This window comes from Bolinopsis microptera, chromosome 10 (genome assembly GCF_026151205.1).
Source record: "Bolinopsis microptera isolate Bmic1 chromosome 10, MBARI_Bmic_1.0, whole genome shotgun sequence".
Lineage (NCBI taxonomy): Eukaryota > Metazoa > Ctenophora > Tentaculata > Lobata > Bolinopsidae > Bolinopsis > Bolinopsis microptera.
Window position 1 is genome coordinate 4063872 of NC_087081.1, and position 22933 is coordinate 4086804.

The window sequence follows — 22933 nt, forward strand, 5'->3', positions numbered from 1 at the left end:
AGTAGACGATCTCCGTCTAATAATTTGGCATAATATCCGGCCATGGAACTGGGGTGTTATGTATAATGTTTGATTATAGTTTATCTTCAGCTGTTTCGCGAGGTCGTTATTTCAATGAACATGATTAATTGTAGCATTTGTAGAGTAAAAAGTGTATGAAATATCTGAAAATCGTACAGGAAATTTAAATCTCTCCAAAGTTAACGACTAGGCTGGGGACGGGAAATATATTTTAAGGGCGTTTCTTAGTAACACTGTAGTTTCTTAGTTACGTTGCTTAGTGCAACAGAGCAGCCTCTTAATATAAACATAAGGAAACAATGTACTACTACAATTATAGTATGTAGTATGAGATAAATATTAATATTATTATATTTTAATCTACAACTACAGAACTACCTAATCTTCTGCCATGTAAATGATTTGTAATCCTGGTTTAAATGGGTTTTCAATTATAAATATTTGCGGTGATGTATTATGAAAGTAAAAGCATTTGCCAGCTATATGCATAACAACGTGAGCATAATTAGTGAAACTTTGAATCAATAATTTACGTATATAATATTTCATAGCTAAAAATGTTAAAATTTCAGATTTGATATCGTGTTCATACATTTCATGGCTCGGATAATTCTTCTCTTATTTCATTATATTCCACAAATTTCATTTTACACAATCAATATCAGAATATACGCTATATATAGTATATTATATATTACTACTTATTTATTCCCATAAACTAACATTATACATAATACTACCTAATCTACAAAATCTGATACCTGATGAGTATATGACTAAGAAATAATTGTAGTACCGTTACTCGATGCTCTGAAATTTCAACCGTCCTAATCACTGGAAAATATCGGATTTCATCACTGATCCCCACCTGTAATTACTTAATAAGAACACTCTGTTCGCTTCGTTAAATACACCCTTAAAACCCAATTATCGGTCGAATCCTTTTTCATATTTCACGTTTGTTGAAATAAAGTTTCCGAGTTTGTTGTTCACATGAATATAAACCCGCTGTGTTTTGTGTTACGTTTAGTTGCTTAGTGATCAAGTTATAAGGCTCGTTTTATCAGATACAAGCGTGCAATGTGATTTCTACTAATCTACTCAAAACTGATGCTGTGATTGTCTTGGCCCCTTGTGATTTGTGACAATGGCGGGAAAGTATGAAAAGGTTGATGATAGCGGCTTAGTTAGCATCGAGGAAGAAGATAACAGGTAAGACGCTCTCAAATCCAACCTCCTTAATTATTTAATTAATTAAGTCTCCAATGATTCATTTATCCATGATATTGTTTGATCGTGCCGTAAAATAAATAAGTTTGATAAAAAACAGTTAATTTTAAGCGGTGATAAATTATAATGTTATGATATATAATCAGCATACTTTAATTATTTTGGTGATTATAAATCATAATTATTGATACATACATGTTACATGGCGAGATCTCCATCCAAAAGGATTAGTCTGCGTCGACTGCGTCATTACTTTGTATTATACAACTTCGGCGGGTAACATTTCTCCATCCCTTTCGGTCTGCAGCTAATCTTCTCATACAATCAATCGTGAGTCCATTACGATCCAATCTCTGCTCAGCATCCTCAATGAATACATCATTTAAGCTCTTCCTAGGCCTGCCTCTTGATCTCTTCCCATGCTTGGGTTTCCATTCAAGTAAATAGTTGGGCAACCGATCTTCAGGCATTCTACTGACATGTCCAAACCAACGCAGCCGTTTTGTTGTTATTATGTCAGCAAGGGCAGTTATTGATGCCCTTCTTAAAACATCCTCATTACTTACTCGATGGAACCACCTCACTCTCAGGATTCTTCTTAAGCAGTACTGATGGAAAGACTCCAATCTTCTTGTCTGCACTTGAGTCGTGTTCCATATCTCACATCCATAGGTCAGAATGGTAAGAACAGCTGCGATGTAGATTCGCACTTTGTTGTTAATGCTTATGTTCTTATTCTTCCAAATGTTGTTGAGTTGGTTAAAAGCTCCGGTTGCTTTTCCAATCCTGACCCTTATTTCTTTATCAATCTTGCCATTTGATGTAATTTTGGCACCCAAATAAGTGAATTGAGTGACCTGCTTTGCAGAGTTTCCATCGACAGTTATATCTATGGTCCTATTCTCTGGGAGTGGGTGCTGCGATGTATCTTTCCCAATGACCATGATCTCTGTTTTCTTTGCGTTCATCTTTAAACCCCCAAGTCCACAGTATTTCGCAATATTGTCCGTAGTTTCTTGCAGTCCTTCAACAGTGTCATCCATTCCTGCGATGTCATCAGCATAGTCAAGATCAATGACACATTTTTCCGGTTGTCTGGAACTTTGTCTGTACTGATGTGTAAAACCACGGGATATATTCTTAAACTTCTCTGCAAGTTCTAATCCCCAGTTAAGTACAAGATTAAAAATAGGGGGCCCTTGCACATCACCTTGTCCAGTCCCCGAATCGACATCAAACCATCTTGTCAATTCTCCATTGACACGAACTGCACTTTCAGTTGCTCTAAAGAACGCTTTGAAAACATTGATATATTTTGTCGGAAGACCATAATGTTCAAAAGCTTTCCAAATAAAGTCACGATTGATTGAATCAAAAGCAGCTTTAAAATCAATAAAGTTTATGTACAAAGGGACGTTGAATTCTATACAATTGTGTATTATACAATGAAGTGAGTACAGCTGATCTATACAAGAACGGATCTATATAGTAATATAAAGCTTACAGGTAAAATAAATAATATATCGGTATTTAGATAACCTTTAATACATTTACAAGTGTAACATAAACATTATAAAATAGTTTTAACAGTTTCCACACCATTCTATTTATATACTTTTCTATTTAATACTTTCAACACTACTATATAACAAATAATTTGAGGCTCTAAGGATGTAATTTTACAAAGATTTCAAGCCTCAAGATGTGTGTTTTCCTTCGTGTCCAAAAGCATTATATCTATTTATGGAGTGTTATAATTTATAAAGTTGTTGTACCCTATAAGTGTATATTCACCTACAACCATAACTGCTTGGCGTGATTCGGTACATCTTTGATTGGTCGAAGGTCTTTCAACAACACAGCATCATCACTTTCATAGTAGTCCCCGGCTTATGACGGGTTTATAGCGGTATTAAACATGTTTTTCTGGGCCCAAACATTCTACGCTCCTACTATAATATTATTACTCGTCTCTTGACTAACTCCCAATCATCTGTCCATATGGTAGTGTTTCTGGACAAATAGATGGTATACGATGCCCTCAGGCTAATCTCAGCGATCTTCATGCAGGCCTTCTTCTTCTCTTTGTTGTTTACGTTCAGGTAGTTCATAAAGGTTGGGAGGCTATAGTTGTAAATGCCTCGAGCTCCTAATTCTACTGTCTGGAGCTTGCAAGCCCATCCGTTGGCTTCTATCTCTTCTGTCAGCTGCTGATATCTCTTCATCTTCGCTTCTCTTGATCAGCAAAGTTGTGCTCATTTCCACAAGTCAGCTCCATTAGATAAACCTTCTTTGCTTTATCCGAATAGCTCACTACATCAGATCTTAGTGGTGTAGCTGCAATGTGCTGCGGGAAGTTCCTCTGTCTCTCATCCTCATCAAATATTATCTTCCAGTCGTTGGCATCTGAGAAGAAATATCTTTGGGTCTTATGATGAGTTGGGTCAGCAGCTGACCGTCAGCTAGGGTAACCTTTTCGCGCTTATTGCCTGCCTTGTGAAAGACCGACGGTGCCCTCTTCGATTCCTTGGTGATGTCGGAATTAAACTTGTCAATCTGTGATGAAACAGTCTTCATGATTTCACGTAGGACCTGATCATGGCGCCAGTTGAAACGTCCCTGTCTTAGTGCAACCTTGCAGAACGTGAGGATATGATTGAGTGTCCCTTGTTTGCTGCAGAGTTTACAGTTTCCTGAAACGGCTTTATTCCAAAGCTTTAGGTTGCTAGGTGTTGACGCAGTGTCATGGATAGCATTGACATGAAACTTTAACAGTTCCGGACTAAGTTGAATGATCAGGTTATTCCACGTGGTGTCAAATGTCATTATATTTTCCCATGCGAGAAAGAGGTTTTGCCGCTTTTTGTCAAAAAGTGAACACCATGTTGGTTAGCAGTTTCCTCTCTGATGTGTTTTCATATCTTGTCCCATACCCGAGGCCAGTTGTACCAACTGCAGGTTTTCCAACTAACTCTTGGAAGTAAAGTTGGCGCTGACGGTCTTTCAGCTCTTTGGGATAATACCACATTTTCTGTGTGTCTGCAATTATAGCCTTATGGTTAGAGTACACTTTTTTGATGTAGGGGTCACTAGAGTTACAAAGTTGGTGTCCCTTGATAAGTTGAATGACTTTGTACTCAGTGCAGATGTTTTTCAGCTGCAATCCTTTCTGGTCTCTACTCCTGTAGAGGACGGTGGTGGTACAAGGATGTGCAATCCCTAGCCACTTCTTAAGGTATCTGTTACACAGTGCCTCAAGCTCTGTCACAAATGTGATGGGTAGGTTATAAACAGTAAACCCCCATGACATCTTACTAATGATGAGGTGGTTATACACCCACGCCTTCATTGGAACCGTGATTTCATCATTAGACGTTGTTTCCAAAGGGTCCTCTAATTTCTTCTTTATCATGGACCGAATTTCCTTCACCTCAAGATCTACATACATGTACATTCCTAGGAAATTCATTGGTGCTTGGAAAATGGACGGCACCTGTTGTTCGCTTAGTACAAACTCTGCATCATAGGTATTTTACTTTCCTCCAGTACACTTCATAGACATAGACATGCACTTCGATGGTTAAGCCTAGGACACTGAGGCTTCCATAATACTCAATTATAAGCTTAATGAAGTTTTCAGGTAGGTGGTACCGGCGTAGAGCATAAATAATAAGGCTGTGCGGGACTCTCCCATACGCATTCATAAGGTCAATCCAGATCACGTGGACTTGTCTTCTGTGGCTTTTAGCATCTTTAATCTCTTCAAGGAGGGCTTGAGTGTGTTCTAGGCAACCAGGGGTTTTCTTCATGAAACCTTTCTGTACTGAGGTGTCAATGAACAGATTTCGTGTCATGTGCTCAAGTACACGGTCTCCCCAGATGGCAAAGAACAGCTTCCCACTACAGTTTTTGAGTGTGATGTTACGGAACTTTCCAGGATCTTTTAGATCATCCGTTTTAGGAATTAATGTACTCACTCCCACCTTCCACTGTGGGGGGACAACTCATGTTTTCCAAATCCTGCATATCAGATGGAGTAGATGGTGACTGAAAGTTTGACACTTTTTGTAGATCAGGTAGTTGACACCATTTGACCCAGGTGCTGACTTATTTCTCCTTGACTTAAGCTTTAGATGGAATTCATCCCATGTGGGTGGCACTGTACTGCAGATCCAATTAGGCTTGTCAAGGTCTTTCAGTCCTTTGAGGTTTACATAGTCACGCTCTCGGTCATCATCTTTGTACTCCTTTTCAAAGAACTTGGATGCTTCTTCACTGTCAAACTCAGGCTCTTTATCTTTAGTCTTTTCCTTCGTGAGCAGTTTCTTACCATACTCATAAGGGTTTCTTCTAAAGAGTTTGGAGCTATTCTCTTTCATCTTTTTCCTTTCTTTCTTCTGGGCGGTCTTTCTTGCTTTGTTATGAAGTCGTACTAGTTTCAGGTAAGAAATCTTCTGTCTTTTAACCTGTTCATCATCATTTGAGTCACATACTCTCTTCCATTCCTTTCTACTCTCTTTCTTCATTTCCCTCAACTGTCTGCACTCAGCATCAAGTCTCGGTTTTTCTTCGATGGTATAATGTTTGTTGAACCAACTTCGCATATCAACTCGAGGTAGTCATAGGTGGTGTTCTCAAGTAACTCCAAACCCTTAATAGGGTCGCTGAGTGTAGTGAACTGGAGACCAATTAGACCGAGGTTTTGATCAATCTTGTTCCACCTATTATCATTGGCCTCAGGTAGTTTTAATCGAGTTTTAATATATTTAATATATTTAATATATTTTCACTGCCTCTTAATATAGTTCTCAAATATCTAATAAGTGAAGCAGTCACACTGATATAATATTACCTAACGAATTTTGATGAATAATGTACTAACAGCAAGGAAGTACTGCTCCTTCATTAGCGTTTTTATTAACAGGGCAGATCCAGACGCAGAGTACACCAAAGTTCCACAATGGAAGACAGTTTTCACTTTATTCGTTCTTTTCATTAGTACTGTTATTTCTATGAATCTCCCTATAGAGGTTAGTCTACAGTTTGTTTACTGACCCATACAGTAAAGCAGTAAAACAAAATTATCAATTTTATGCACATTTTATACAATAATAATGAAAATCTTTACAAAGAAAAGCAATTTAAGATAATTTTGCATACAAGTCATACTGCAGATAAACTGATAGTTGACGGGGCAAAGGGGTGATTCTACTACAATAAGATAATACACTATGATCAGATACAAACTTATTTAATCATAATGATAATGATAATTAAAACAATACTGCCATCAACAGCTACCTACAGTAGTCTACTGTAGGCTAGGTAGCCATTGTTACATCACGGAACTATAAGAAGATACAGTAATCACAATAATAATTTTGAATATAACAACAGGCAAAAGAAGGGCGAGCTGCCTGTGTGATATTAGCTACAGCAATGTTATGGATGACAGAGGCTGTGCCACTAATGATCACTGCTCTGTTACCTGCTATTATGTTCCCCATGGTCGGCATCATGGACACCAAGGAGGTTATTACTCCTTCATAAACCTTTTTTATTAATTATTCAAATTATTTTTAGTTAATGAAATAGTTTATAACATATCACACTTTCTTTTTTATTCAGAATTTTGACAGGAAAAGAAAGTGTTTTCAAAGCTTCAAAGCTAAATTTCAAATAATTGTGCTTGTACAATGTACAGGTGTGTGACTGCATATAATTAATTACCCTCAAATAATTGTGTTTGTACAGGTCAGTGCGAAGTATTTCAACTATGTAAGTATGTTGATGATGGGTACATTCCTGGTAGCTGAAAGTGTAGAAGCGTGTGGTCTGCACAAAAGGATAGCTCTGAAGATCTTATCACTACTGGGTAGGAAGAATTATCAGATAATTGTTCACAGATAACAGAAAATATGTCTCATTAAAATATAAATTTATGGGAAGCACATCTTTCATTTCATAATTTGACCACTACAGTTTAGAATCGTTTTCTCGTAAAGGAAAAACATAGGATGCAGTAGAATTTAGATAACATTTTCTTATCTAAAAACAGTTTCTTATCTAAAAACAATCTTCTAATTATAACGTGTTATTTGAGGTCGAGGAGAAGCACTCCTGATGCTGGGAGCTAGTCTTTGTACCTGGATACTCTCCATGTTTATGAGCAACACCGCTACAACCGCTATGATGCTCCCTATAGTCGGTAACTGTACTTACTTCTTCAATAGACGTATATTTCATTTCCAGAGCCCATTTTATTTGATAGTCATGAGGATTCACTGAAGAGATTTAAGTCTTGCTTCGCATGAACATTTATAACGTGTACTTGTAAACTAATATTTTGATTGTCGTTGCTGCATACGAATCTTTTAAAACTTTAAACTTATACTCCTGAACCTGTTGACTCTGATATGTTTTCAGGCTCCATACTGCAGAGTTTACGAGAGATAAACCACTCACTAGGAGAGGATCTGTTAACAGTTCACTTTGACAAGGAATCTCCCGGAGATAAGGATCACAGCACAACAGTGGTCAGTGTTACCATGACCACCCCCACTGTTACCATGACCACCCCCACTGTTACCATGACCACCCCCACTGTTACCATGACCACCCCCACTGTTACCATGACCACCCCCACTGTTACCATGACCACCCCCACTGTTACCATGACCACCCCCACTGTTACCATGACCACCCCCACTGTTACCATGACCACCCCCACTGTTACCATGACCACCCCCACTGTTACCATGACCACCCCACTGTTACTATGACCACCCCCACTGTTACCATGACCACCCCCACTGTTACCATGACCACCCCCACTGTTACCATGACCACCCTCACTGATTGGGCTCTGCCAGGCTACAAGCCTATGGTAGCCTAACCCTTGAAACTATCGCCTTCAGAAAAGGTACCATCAAAGCTCACACCACAATCAACAAACAGTTCATGGCTGATCTCAACATACCACCCAAAGCAGTGAGAGACCTATCAATACCAACCATGATGCTTGAACGGCATTTCAAAGTCACCACTCCTGGAGCTAACAACACTGAATATAGAGATTCACTTCAAAACACCATCGAAAACATCTCTAGTGAGACGATCACTTGCTACACAGACGGGTCACGCACAGACTCAGGTAGCGGGGCTGGCTACATCATCACCACTGAAAATAACAACACTACCCTCGAAGAAAGATCTTTCAAGCTTCCTGATCACTGCACTGTTTACCAAACAGAGCTCACTACCATCATCGAAGCTTGCAAATATCTCTCAACTTACAACAACACACACATCATCATATGGTCTGACAGTCTCTCATCCATTCAACCTATATCCTCGATCTCAACGAGGAGTAGAACTACTAGAGACTGTTACGACATCCTCAATGCTATCGGATCCACCAACACTCTAGAGAACCGATGGATAGCTGCACACATCGGATTATGGGGTAATGAAAAAGCAGATGAGCTGGCCAAAATTGGTACAACCAGTGAATCCACTTTGAATTGCCCTATTCCACAATCTTATATCAAACGCCTGATCAACGACAAAGTCTCTAGACTTAACCAGGAAAACTGGTTAGCTGATGGACCCAGACACACCAAACTGACACTCGGCAACAAAAACATCAACATCATCAAAAATCTCAACACTACACTCAGCAACAACAGACAAAATTACAGAATTGCAGTGCACCTCATCACAGTTCATTGTGGCTTGAACAAACACCTCCACAACATCCGCAAATCAAGCACCAGTGCTTGTCCCATGTGCGGTGACGGAGAGGAAACTGTCTCACACTTTATAGCACAGTGTCCGGCTATTGCCTAAGTAAGAGGTCAATATTTCCAGGACTATTACCTCTCCGTTAATGACATATTCGACAACCAACACGTATCCACTATTGTCAACTTCACAAAACGCTTAATAGTGCCAGAGGAGCTGGACCAGACTGGTGTAACATAGCGACTACTTACACGTCGTCGTCGACCTAGCTCACCTTTCTCTTCCACGCCCAGTTGCCACTTAAGCGCTGTGAAGCGTAAATTTATGACACATCTATCAACATTTACCATCATCCTTGATCACACTTTCTATTTCCCCCGGCATCCTACTTTAGGAATGTCATACCCCAGAGGTAGGCAAATCATCCACATGCTATCCTTTTGTGGGCCACCCAGGCCCAGCCTCTCTTTAAAAATTAAAAAAATTAAAAAACCCCCACTGTTACCATGACCACCCCTACTGTTAACATGACAACCCCCACTGTTACCATGACCACCCCCACTGTTATTTCTTGTTTCATTGAACAATTCAATGTTATGCAAATCATCGCAAATCATCGCAAATCATCGCAAATCATCGCAAATCATCGCAAATCATCGCAAATCATCGCAAATCATCGCAAATCATCGCAAATCATCGCAACTCTTCACGCCCTATCTGAGATACTATTTACTATGTACTATGTAGTAAATATCACCAATGATTCAGTAAATTTATTTTTAATTGTAGTTGACGAAATGAGAGTCTCCACTCAGTGTGTTAAAACATAATTCTTTGTCGACGTTTCGGCTACATGCCTTTGTCATAAACAGGACGTACTGAAAACTTACATAGCTGCAAAGATACAATGTTAAAATAATCTATTAAAATAATCTATTAATACTACGAAATATAACAACAACAAATAACATCTTGAAACACAACAACAATCACAAATTTATCCAAAAGAAACATAAAATATAACGGCTAAAAGAATCCAAATCGCAACAAGCCGTGAAGGTGATTGGATAAAATATACTTGGAAGTTAATGTAATATTGAACTTATAAACATAGATAAAATTTTTGATTAATCAGTTTTATGAAGGAGCTATCTTGGTAAAATGTTTGTAGTATTATGAAGAATTGTTCACGGCTTGTTGCGATTTGGATTCTTTTAGCCGTTATATTTTATGTTTCTTTTGGATAAATTTGTGATTGTTGTTGTGTTTCAAGATGTTATTTGTTGTTGTTATATTTCGTAGTATTAATAGATTATTTTAATAGATTATTTTAACATTGTATCTTTGCAGCTATGTAAGTTTTCAGTACGTCCTGTTTATGACAAAGGCATGTAGCCGAAACGTCGACAAAGAATTATGTTTTAACACACTGAGTGGAGACTCTCATTTCGTCAACTACAATTAAAAATAAATGATTGACCCACTCATAAGAGCAAAACAAGATTACCAGATTCAGTAAATTAATGGAAATGGTTTGAATTCTGATCATTTCATCCTGATTTCACCCTGATTTCACCCTGATCAGGACATAATACGAGCAGATGGTTCACGTCCAGACTCAAAAGGCTTCAAATGGTTCTGTAAAGGACTTCTACTCTGTGTTCCGTACGGAGCATCCATCGGTGGCATCGCTACATTAACAGGTTTAGGAGAATACATGCACATTCGCACAGTTTGAATACCACACCGCATGGTACCAAATTATCCTACGACTCAATGATGTAAGGGTATACACCTGAATTATAAGAGCCGGACAGAAAAGTAACCCACCACCACTCCTCAGGGACTCCTCCAAACCTGGTCCTGAAGTCCATCTTCGAGGCAACATTCCCCGGACAGAAGTCAGTGGATTACCAGACGTGGTTCACAGTAGCATTCCCTCTGTCTCTTATCCTGGTGTTCGCAGGGTGGACACTACTTTGTTTAATATACGCGAGGAGTAGTTACTGGTACCTGATTACGGGGAAATTCATATGGGATAAATCAGGTTAGCAACCGTTGCTAATAGCAACATTATAATTAGATTAGTAACTGTTGATAATAGCAACATTGTGACCAGGTTAGCAACTGTTGCTAATAGCAACATGATAATCAGGTTAGCAACTGTTGCTAATAGCAACATAATAATCAGGTTAGCAACTGTTGCTGATAGCAACATGATAATCAGGTTAGCAACTGTTGCTAATAGCAACATGATAATCAGGTTAGCAACTGTTGATAATAGCAACATGATAATCAGGTTAGCAACTGTTGCTAATAGCAACATGATGAGACGATACCAAAATATTAATACTTAACTCTTTTATTTCATCATTGTAAGATTTATATTAAGCGCGATTAAAAAACAATCTTTCCAGGCAAGAACAAAGAGGTACAGAAATGGAGCTACGTGAACAAAGCGATCAGGAAGGAGTATAAGAAGCTAGGTGGTCTGAGATTCCCTGAAATCCTCCTCCTCCTCATGCTACTTCTTCTCATCTTTCTGTGGCTTTTCAGAAAACTTGAAGGCTTCGATGGTTGGGCTGAGGTTAGTTTCCCTTTAGATGTGTTGAACAGGGAGCCTAGAATTAGATCATACAATGTATAAAAAGAAAAACCAAATTTTATTCTTATACATGTAGACTTTGGCACTGCTGCAGGGGAGGTGATAAACTTTTAAAGTGTCTTGTAGAGTTGTGGGGGTGGTCATGGTAACAGTGGTGGTAGTCATGGTAACTAATCTACTGTATTACTGTTGCCTTATGGGGGTGGTTATGGTAACAGTGGTGGTAGTCATGGTAACTAATCTACTGTATTACTGTTGCCTTATGGGGGTGGTTATGGTAACAGTGGTGGTAGTCATGGTAACTAATCTACTGTATTACTGTTGCCTTATGGGGGTGGTTATGGTAACAGTGGTGGTAGTCATGGTAACTAATCTACTGTATTACTGTTGCCTTATGGGGGTGGTCATGGTAACAGTGGTGTTAGTCATGGTAACTAATCTACTATATTACTGTTGCCTGGTAGTCATGGTAACTAATCTACTATATTACTGTTGCCTGTTAGTCATGGTAACTAATCTACTGTATTACTGTTGCCTGTTAGTCATGGTAACTAATCTACTATATTACTGTTGCCTGTTAGTCATGGTAACTAATCTACTGTATTACTGTTGCCTGGTAGTCATGGTAACTAATCTACTGTATTACTGTTGCCTTATGGGGGTGGTTATGGTAACAGTGGTGGTAGTCATGGTAACTAATCTACTGTATTACTGTTGCCTTATGGGGGTGGTTATGGTAACAGTGGTGGTAGTCATGGTAACTAATCTACTGTATTACTGTTGCCTTATGGTGGTGGTCATGGTAACAGTGGTGGTAGTCATGGTAACTAATCTAATGTATTACTGTTGCCTGGTAGTCATGGTAACTAATCTACTATATTACTGTTGCCTGTTAGTCATGGTAACTAATCTACTGCAGTAAGTTTATTAATCAAACTTGACCAGGTTCACGCGAAAGCGATCGGAAATATGAAAGAAAATGGTCAATACAAGATCTACCTGAAGGATGCGTGGGTTGTTATAACTCTAGGACTGTTCCTGTTCATTATTCCTGCAGAGAATCCTTTCAGAGGAATTCTCAAATTTAAACCTCCTCCAGGTTTGTACTTTGATTCGTTTGTTATTAAAGTTGGATGATCGCCAATAAATTATTCGATATTGGTTGACTATGCTATTCAAAAATTCATTCATAAATTTATATTACTTAATTTCTTATCATGCTACTACCGTATTTATTTAACTAATTACCCTGATTAGTTGGATAACTAATAACTAATTATCTAATTATCTACCGTACTAATGTCCAGGTGGAAAGAGGTTCACGAGAGTAAAGAGGTTACTTGATCTGGAAACTGTGATGAAGAAAACACCTTGGGATGTACTGTTTATTCTGGGTGGTGGGTACGCTATCGCTGCTGGTTGTAAGGTAAGAAAACACCTTGGGATGTGCTGTTTATTTTGGGTGTTGGGTACGCTATCGCTGCTGGTTGTAAAGTAAGAAAACACCTTGGGATGTGCTGTTTATTTTGGGTGTTGGGTACGCTATCGCTGCTGGTTGTAAAGTAAGAAAACACCTTGGGATGTGCTGTTTATTCTCGGTGGCGGGTACGCTATAGCTGCTGGCTGTAAGGTAAGAAAACACCTTGGGATGTGCTGTTTATTCTGGGTGGCGGGTACGCTATAGCTGCTGGTTGTAAGGTAAGAAAACACCTTGGGATGTGCTGTTTATTCTGGGTGGCGGGTACGCTATAGCTGCTGGCTGTAAGGTAAGAAAACACCTTGGGATGTGCTGTTTATTTTGGGTGTTGGGTACGCTATCGCTGCTGGTTGTAAGGTAAGAAAACACCTTGGGATGTGCTGTTTATTCTGGGTGGCGGGTACGCTATAGCTGCTCGCTGTAAGGTAAGAAAACACCTTGGGATGTGCTGTTTATTCTGGGTGGTGGGTACGATATAGCTGCTGGCTGTAAGGTAAGAAAACACCTTGGGATGTGCTGTTTATTCTGGGTGGTGGGTACGATATAGCTGCTGGCTGTAAGGTAAGAAAACACCTTGGTTATCTCTTATAGCTGCTGGCTGTAAGGTAATTGTTTTGAAACGCCACCAGGATAATTTCTAATTAGATTCGTTCATTAACGACAAAATTTTAAAATTTTAACGAAAAAAACGTATCAATGTATCTTATACAAATATTGTATAATACTGCATAATAATCGTTGTCAAACGTAATTCTTGTACAGGTTTAACCCACTTATACTGTTTATAGTCCATAAATGAGAGCTCGAAACTCGGAAAAGCTAATTTTCCCATCAGTATTAAGATCCGCTTCTTCTAACAAGTACATAATGTCCTCTGTTAGAATTCCAACGTCTGCTTTTTGCATCGCTACCGCTACCTTCAGGAAGTTGAGATCAGTCAAATTATCATGAAAATAACCCTTATAAAGTTCGAGCATTGGTGGAGATATAAACAAAGTTAGAATTAGAATGAACAAAATTCGAAAGAATGAGGTCTAATGGCATAAACGCCATTACACTCCATAACACTCCATAACACGCCATAACACTCCATAACACTCCATAACACTCCATAACACTCCATAACACTCCATAACACTCCATAACACTCCATAACACTCCATAACACTCCATAACACTCTTCTCACCTCTTCGTGTGACACCTCCCCGCTTCCGTCTTCATCTATCAAATTAAAAGCGTCCACAACTTCGTCTGAGTTTGGTTTTTCTGCCATTATCTCCTCAATGTACGCCATCAGCTCATCAAAGTCTACAGTTCCGTCCTGGTCTGTGTCTACCTTTAAAGAAACTCATTGAATAATTATGCAATTATGCAATTAAGCAATTGTACAATTAATCGGATTCTGAACGTAGACTTAAAATATGTATTTTAGACTTTAAATTGGCGTCAGACTTAAAATTGGTACTAAACTGAAGGTTACCAGTATTTTCACAAATGGAAATCGATGTTATTTATTTATGCAATTATACATATTGTTATCTATTTTATTTACCACGTACGGTAATGTATATAAGTCAAACCTGCCCAAGCTAGAGAGCCACGTACGGTAATGTATATATAAGTCAAACCTGCCCAAGCTAGAGAGCTGCACGTACGGTAATGCTTCCAGACAAAGTGAAGATATTTTGACATAAGTCGTAAAATAACAGTAGAATGTAGACTAAAATAAATCTTTAAATTATAAAAAGGCACCCACACGAAAAAAAAAACCTTGATCAAATTTGCAAGGCTATAAAATCATAACAAAAACAGTGGTGGTAGTCATGGTAACTAAAACTGTAGTAACCTTTTCAAAGAAAGCCTTCAGATCCTCTTTCAGAGCAATGACATTAAAATTAGCAAACATTTTCTGCAGCTCATCCAGCTCCAGTGTCCCGTTTGCATCTATATCATAAGTTTTAAACATGCTTTTCATCTCCGTCTCCTCCTCCTTAGTCAACGTACTGGTACTAAACTCCATCTTCAAGCTTTCAAGGCATTCGTATCTAAGGAGGAACATTTGTTTAAGTTGAGAGTGAATCATGGCAGTAAATAAAGTTGGAATCACCTAGAATTGCAAAACAACTTTGTTACTGCCGACTCTGCACCGACTAATAGCTGCTATGTCTGCACAAATAAAAGGTAAATCGGTTGTTAAACCAGTTAAACGACAGTATTGAACATATTACATTTGATTTTACAATTATTATTATGAAAGTATTCTTGTGAGGTCTGGTATTGCATGTAACGTAGGATGTATCAGTAAATGTCACTGAGCTAAAATATTAACTGTATTAAATATAGTGGCAAGAATGTTATGATAATACAAAAAAATCTAACGATTTTAAGCATCGAAATTGTAGATTGCAGCCTTGCGTCTAAGATGAGATATACATAACATACCACGTGTTACCATGGTAACATGTGTTCAAACAGGAATCTTGATAATAACAGCCTTGCGTCTAAGATATGATATAGTTTTATAGATTTATATTAACAGGAAACGATGTCCGGTAGTTTCATTGCGTCCTAATATACACAAAATATGGCTTATCAGCGTGCGCGGGAATATATTATGTACATAGCGGGTCTGCCAATGACTGTGGCTACAACGTGGGAATTATCAGTAAATGCCACTGTGGTAAAATTCTAACCACAGCCGAACTGCCGAAGCTGTTAGAAGTTATAACCACAAATGAAACCCGGAAGCCTCCTAATTATTTAAAATGCTAAACGTATGATGGGGATGGAAATGCTTTTCAGAGTTTTAGAAGAATCACCCAAGTTGCAGCAGAACAAAGACAAAATTAAAATTATAATTGGTCTAATTCAGTCTTGAAAATAGTCCTAGGCTATAATTAAATTTAAAACGCATTAAAACAATCGTTTGAAAATGTAATCCCAAAATAAACTTCTATTTCAGGGACACAGAGCTTGACATAAATTATAATAAAGGTATAATTGGTATCCGGCGGACAAAAGGCGGAATGAGGCATAATTATGACTAATTATGAGTAGAATAAATACATGAAATGACCAAGGAGAACACTAATACTTGCACTAATTTGTATGTTAAAATGAAACCAAGTTTTAGAATATTTTTGACTACATCTATTGAGAATTGAGGAATGCCCAAAATGAGATCATGCATAAATAAAGAAATAAAGCTATCCAATCTTAATTTATGTAGTCAGAAACGCCCAAAATAAGATTTCGATTCTCGTGCATAAAGTTACCAGTCGGGGATAAATTGTCGAGTAAACCATTATTATAAATAGTTAGCAAACTATGTATTATAATGGTACTGTTTTTAACTTTTAACCCTATTTATAATTACCCCTTAAGGTTTACTAGGTGATAATTCGACTAATTGTCAATCAAATCACTGTGTTGGAATATAGGATCATCAAGTCCGCTAAATATTTATATTGCCCACTTTCATTGTCGCCCTGATGGCCATAATATAACTTGAAGAATGAGTATCGTCGAAACAATTACAATTTATGTGGATCAAAAGCAACTAATAGTAATATTAGCCAGTAGCCAGTCGTTCAAATAAACAATAGACTTAGAGAAACAAATAATATATTCAACCACAAACTGAATTCCAGGCCATCTATCTGAAATAGATACGTTTGCGTGCCGTGTCTATGTTTATTATCGACAGCCTTATCCGAAAGAAAATAGAAAATCCAAGCAGACTAAATTAATGACTGTTGTAAATTGTAGCTACCAAATATTCGTACCACGTGTTACCATGGTAACATGTGTTTACTTATGTTATGGTATCATGTGATTAAGCTACCAACTATTTACTACTTTACTATTATATTTCGTGCCGATCAACCCTATAGAAGATTGATAAGGTCCGTTTTACAATCAGTTTTCGTCCTTTCCTGTAGGTGTTAAAAAAGAGTTAAAAATGTTTGATAATTCCGTATATGCGACCAAGGGGAACTTTTCTTTTCAGGTAAAGGAAACTTAATCTCTAAACGAGTTTTAATAATTTCAACACTGCTATATACTTATATAACACTGTTATATATAATAAATAATTTGAGATCATGAATACGATGTTGTAACATTGAACGTTGAGTAAATTCCTTTCCTGATAAGAGCATTTTTCCTTGTCGCATCAAACGGGAATACAATTTTACACAAGAATACTGTGAACTCTAGACATCACAACAATGCGACTTATAAATGATGTTACTATCCGGGTAATTCAAGAAAATGGGAAGTATCTAAGCATAAAAAGTTCAGTGAAACATCTATTACAGTATTTACCGACTAACGAACATATCAGAAAGAAATCTACCAGAACCAAATCCATCGAACATATCAAAAAGAAATCTACCAGAACCAAATCCATCAGACAAACGCATATCTTTAAATCTAGCCGCTCTAGAACCTGGAACGACGACAACTGTATTCCTACTGTGATGAACTGTATGCCGTCTTATGATGAACGATCAGATATATTATACCCTATCATTCATATCCCGGTAAAGTTCATATTTCCTACAGTCTACAAAACAGAGTGCAGTTGGTCAGTTACAGCCGCCGCTTATAGCTGGATCAACTTGTACAGTTACTAGGAAATTTAATGCCAGCAAGTAAAGTCATGATGTCAAATCAGGGAGAAACATGGAGCAAGTCTTTACAAAAATAGGTCGCAATGGCCAATGCGTTGTTATAAAAAACATGTATTGAAAATAGTTGGAGCTTTATAAGATTAGTGAATATAATAAGACTAACCAGAGTTGGACTGAATGTTGAGGCTGAGTTAGCTTCACAAACCTAGCTGTAGACTGACAGACTAATCATGTATATATGGACACGTTCATTTTAGTTTGAGGATATCGGTAAATATTAGTGGCCCTATTAAATGGCACGACGAGGTAAAATTTGTCACACTATGAAATTATATAAACCCTCAATGGTTAGGATAATCGTATCATCCTCTAGGCAAACTTTGTCACATAACTACATATATCAGATGATAAGATTTCGCTTAAATTAGGCAGTGAGATGTAAAGTAGATCTAGCCATCCAATAGTTTAATGAACATCCCAGAGAGTTAATCAGTCCTGAAAATGGGACAAATATCTAAAATCTTCAAAAGATATAAAAATAAAGCTCGGATAAAACTTCATGAAATTATGCATTAAATAAGCCTGAAATTAAATATTCTACACCATAATATTCTACCTAATAATATACCGAAGGGTAACTTATCGTCCTAGATATACAATATTAATAATGATTATAATGATGATATTAGTAATTATACATACTCTATATTTAGAGAAACATATATTTACCCAAAAGTCAAAAAGTATAAATACAAGAGAATGAGAATAAAATTTCAACACTATAATAATAATAATAACCTGGTTTTATTCCCTTGCGCCCCGGTTTTCTTCCCTTGCGCCCGGTTTTCTTCCCTTGTACCCGGTTTTCTTCCCTTGCGTAGCAAGCCCTGTCTCTTGTAAAAACAACCTCGAAAGATTTGTAGATACACATAGTCTCTACACCTTTACCCTCTGGTCCCTAGGGTCAGCTGACTCCGGGCCAGAGGAATATTACCGATTGCCAAGGTTTGATGCCTAGGCAGTCGAGACCTCTTATTGAGACCCGATATAATAATAACTAGAAATTTATACATCGCTTTATAGCCAAAAAGAACTCAAAATCCAAAAAATTCAGTTCAAGCCATTTAAAGCGACTCATAAACATGTTCACAAGAACTTAGAATTTAATGAAGTATGGTTTTTATGAGAAAGATATTATATGATACTTAGATGAATACTTTTTCAAAGAGATGAGTCTCTAGTCTCTTTTTAAACAAGACAATATTGGTCAATGTTATCTATAATCACCATGGCAACACTATTATAAAGTTATAAGTATAATCACCATGGCAACACTATAATTACAATGGCAACACTATAAGTATAATCACCATGGCAACACTATAAGTATAATCACCATGGCAACACTATAAGTATAATCACCATGGCAACACTATAATAACCATGGCAACACTATAATAACCATAGCAACACTATAATAACCATGGCAACACTATAATCACCATGGCAACACTATAATCACCATGGCAACACCCCCAGGATTCAGGACTATCAGCCTGGATCGGAGAACAGTTTAGTTTCCTCCACAACAGCCCCCATGTCGTGATCGCACTGGTGGTTTCCTCTTTTGTAGCGGTACTCACCGAGTTCGCTTCAAACACCGCCTCTACTACCCTACTTCTACCAGTTCTAGTGTCGCTTAGTCAGGCTATCACTGTAAGTGTCTGTATGCGGGTTAGCTTTTTAATGTTTTTAATGTTAGCTTTCTAATGTTTTTCATGTTAGCTTTTTATGTTTTTCATGGAAATTCAGATTTCAAACTTTTATGGAAATTTTATTGCTTTATTATTATAAACTTTACCATAGATTAGCTCAAACTAAAGGAATGAAATATTTGAGAGGTTTTTTAAATGAACTATAGTGCCAGTACGATAACTCACAAAAATAATTATAAAGGAGTTATAACTGTTTAACTGTTTAAATATTCAATTTTGTAAATAAAACAAACTGTCAACAGGTTCACCCATTGTACCTAATGATGACTGGGACCCTATCAGCTTCACTTGCCTTCTGTTTACCTTCTGCTACTGGGCCTAATGCGCTAGTGTTCGCCTACCCTGAGATTAAAGTTATTGATATGGTTAGTTGTTATACAAATCTACCAATATTTATTTTATTCCGCAGTAGATTAATATTGGATATTGATTATTGATGAATAGAAAGGTAAAATGCTGGTACATACAACCAGCTCAGTAACCATGGTAATCAGCCCAGCAACCATGGTAACCAGCTCAGTAACCATGGTAACCAGCCCAGCAACCATGGTAACCAGCTCAGTAACCATGGTAACCAGCTCAGTAACCATGATAACCAGCCCAGTAACCATGGTAACCAGCTCAGTAACCATGGTACCCAGCCCAGTAACCATGGTAACCAGCTCAGTAACCATGGTAACCAGCTCAGTAACCATGGTAAAAGATGTTGATCAGTTAACAAACTAACATAAAAACCTTTTCCTCAGATCAGAACAGGACTAGTAATGAACTTTGTGTGTGTGTTATTAACAGTAGCAGCTACTTCTACCTGGGTCTACACCATGCTAGACTTATCAGAGTACCCTTGTTGGGCAGATCCAAACGACAACATAACATGTACCTTCACACCATAACATGTACCTTCACATTATAACATGTACCTTCACATCATAACATGTACCTTCACAACATAACATGTACCTTCACAATATAACATGTACCTTCACAACATAACATGTACCTTCACACCATAACATGTACCTTCACATTATAACATGTACCTTCACACCATAACATGTACCTTCACATCATAACATGTACCTTCACATCATAACATGTACCTTCACAACATAACATGTACCTTCACAATATAACATGTACCTTCACATCATAACATGTACCTTCACACCATAACATGTACCTTCACAACATAACATGTACCTTCACACCATAACATGTTTACCTTCACATCATAGCATGTACCTTCACATCATAGCATGTACCTTCACACCATAACATGTACCTTCACACCATAACATGTACCTTCACAACATAACATGTACCTTCACACCATAACATGTACCTTCACACCATAACATGTACCTTCACAACATAACATGTACCTTCACAACATAACATGTACCTTCACAACATAACATGTACCTTCACAACATAACATGTACCTTCACACCATAACATGTACCTTCACAACATAACATGTACCTTCACAACATAACATGTACCTTCACAACATAGCATGTACCTTCACAATATAACATGTACCTTCACAACATAACATGTACCTTCACACCATAACATGTACCTTCACACCATAACATGTACCTTCACATTATAACATGTACCTTCACATCATAACATGTACCTTCACAACATAACATGTACCTTCACAACATAACATGTACCTTCACAACATAACATGTACCTTCACACCATAACATGTACCTTCACAACATAACATGTACCTTCACACCATAACATGTACCTTCACACCATAACATGTACCTTCACAACATAACATGTACCTTCACAACATAACATGTACCTTCACAACATAACATGTACCTTCACATCATAACATGTACCTTCACACCATAACATGTACCTTCACAACATAACATGTACCTTCACAACATAACATGTACCTTCACAACATAACATGTACCTTCACACCATAACATGTACCTTCACAACATAACATGTACCTTCACACCATAACATGTACCTTCACACCATAACATGTACCTTCACAACATAACATGTACCTTCACAACATAACATGTACCTTCACATCATAGCATGTACCTTCACAACATAACATGTACCTTCACACCATAACATGTACCTTCACAACATAACATGTACCTTCACAACATAACATGTACCTTCACACCATAACATGTACCTTCACAACATAACATGTACCTTCACATCATAACATGTACCTTCACACCACAACATGTACCTTCACAACATAACATGTACCTTCACACCATAACATGTACCTTCACACCATAACATGTACCTTCACAATATAACATGTACCTTCACACCATAACATGTACCTTCACAACATACATGTACCTTCACACCATAACATGTACCTTCACCATAACTGTACCTTCACAACATAACATGTACTTCCACAACGACTAACATGTACCTTCACAACATAACAGTACTTCACACCATAACATGTACTTCACAACATAACATGTACCTTCACAACATAACATGTACCTTCACTACATAACATGTACTTCACACCATATCATGTACCTTCACACCATAACATGTACTTCACACCATAACATGTACCTTCACACATAACATGTACCTTCACAACATACATGTCACCTTCACACATAACATGTACCTTCACACCATACATGTACCTTCACACCATAACATGTACTTCACACCATAACATGTACCTTCACACCATAACATGTACCTTCACACCATTAACATGTACCTTCACAACCATAACATGTACCTTCACAACATAACATGTACCTTCACACCATAACATGTACCTTCACACCATAACATGTACCTTCACACCATAACATGTACCTTCACAACATAACATGTACCTTCACACCATAACATGTACCTTCACACCATAACATGTACATTCACAACATAACATGTACCTTCACACCATAACATGTACCTTCACAACATAACATGTACCTTCACACCATAACATGTACCTTCACACCATAACATGTACCTTCACACCATAACATGTACCTTCACAACATAACATGTACCTTCACACCATAACATGTACCTTCACAACATAACATGTACCTTCACACCATAACATGTACCTTCACACCATAACATGTACATTCACAACATAACATGTACCTTCACAACATAACATGTACCTTCACAACATAACATGTACCTTCACACCATAACATGTACCTTCACAACATAACATGTACCTTCACACCATAACATGTACCTTCACAACATAACATGTACCTTCACAACATAACATGTACCTTCACATTATAACATGTACCTTCACACCATAACATGTACCTTCACATCATAACATGTACCTTCACACCATAACATGTACCTTCACACCATAACATGTACCTTCACACCATAACATGTACCTTCACAACATAACATGTACCTTCACACCATAAC

General features: G+C 37.6%; 1 protein-coding gene across 1 annotated transcript; it reads left to right on the forward strand.

Annotated features, from left to right (window-relative positions):
• The first annotated feature begins 1039 nt into the window (after nucleotides 1–1039).
• On the forward strand, nucleotides 1040–22272 carry LOC134822304 (Na(+)/citrate cotransporter-like). Its single transcript, XM_063833262.1, has 14 exons — nucleotides 1040–1233; nucleotides 6176–6281; nucleotides 6649–6783; nucleotides 7006–7126; nucleotides 7355–7459; nucleotides 7678–7787; nucleotides 10580–10697; nucleotides 10838–11041; nucleotides 11412–11581; nucleotides 12545–12698; nucleotides 12907–13025; nucleotides 19251–19427; nucleotides 19729–19851; nucleotides 20233–22272. Exons 1-14 carry the CDS (start codon nucleotides 1169–1171, stop codon nucleotides 20377–20379), a joined length of 1854 nt encoding a protein of 617 aa, XP_063689332.1. The 5' UTR covers nucleotides 1040–1168; the 3' UTR covers nucleotides 20380–22272.
• The last annotated feature ends 661 nt before the right edge of the window (nucleotides 22273–22933 follow it).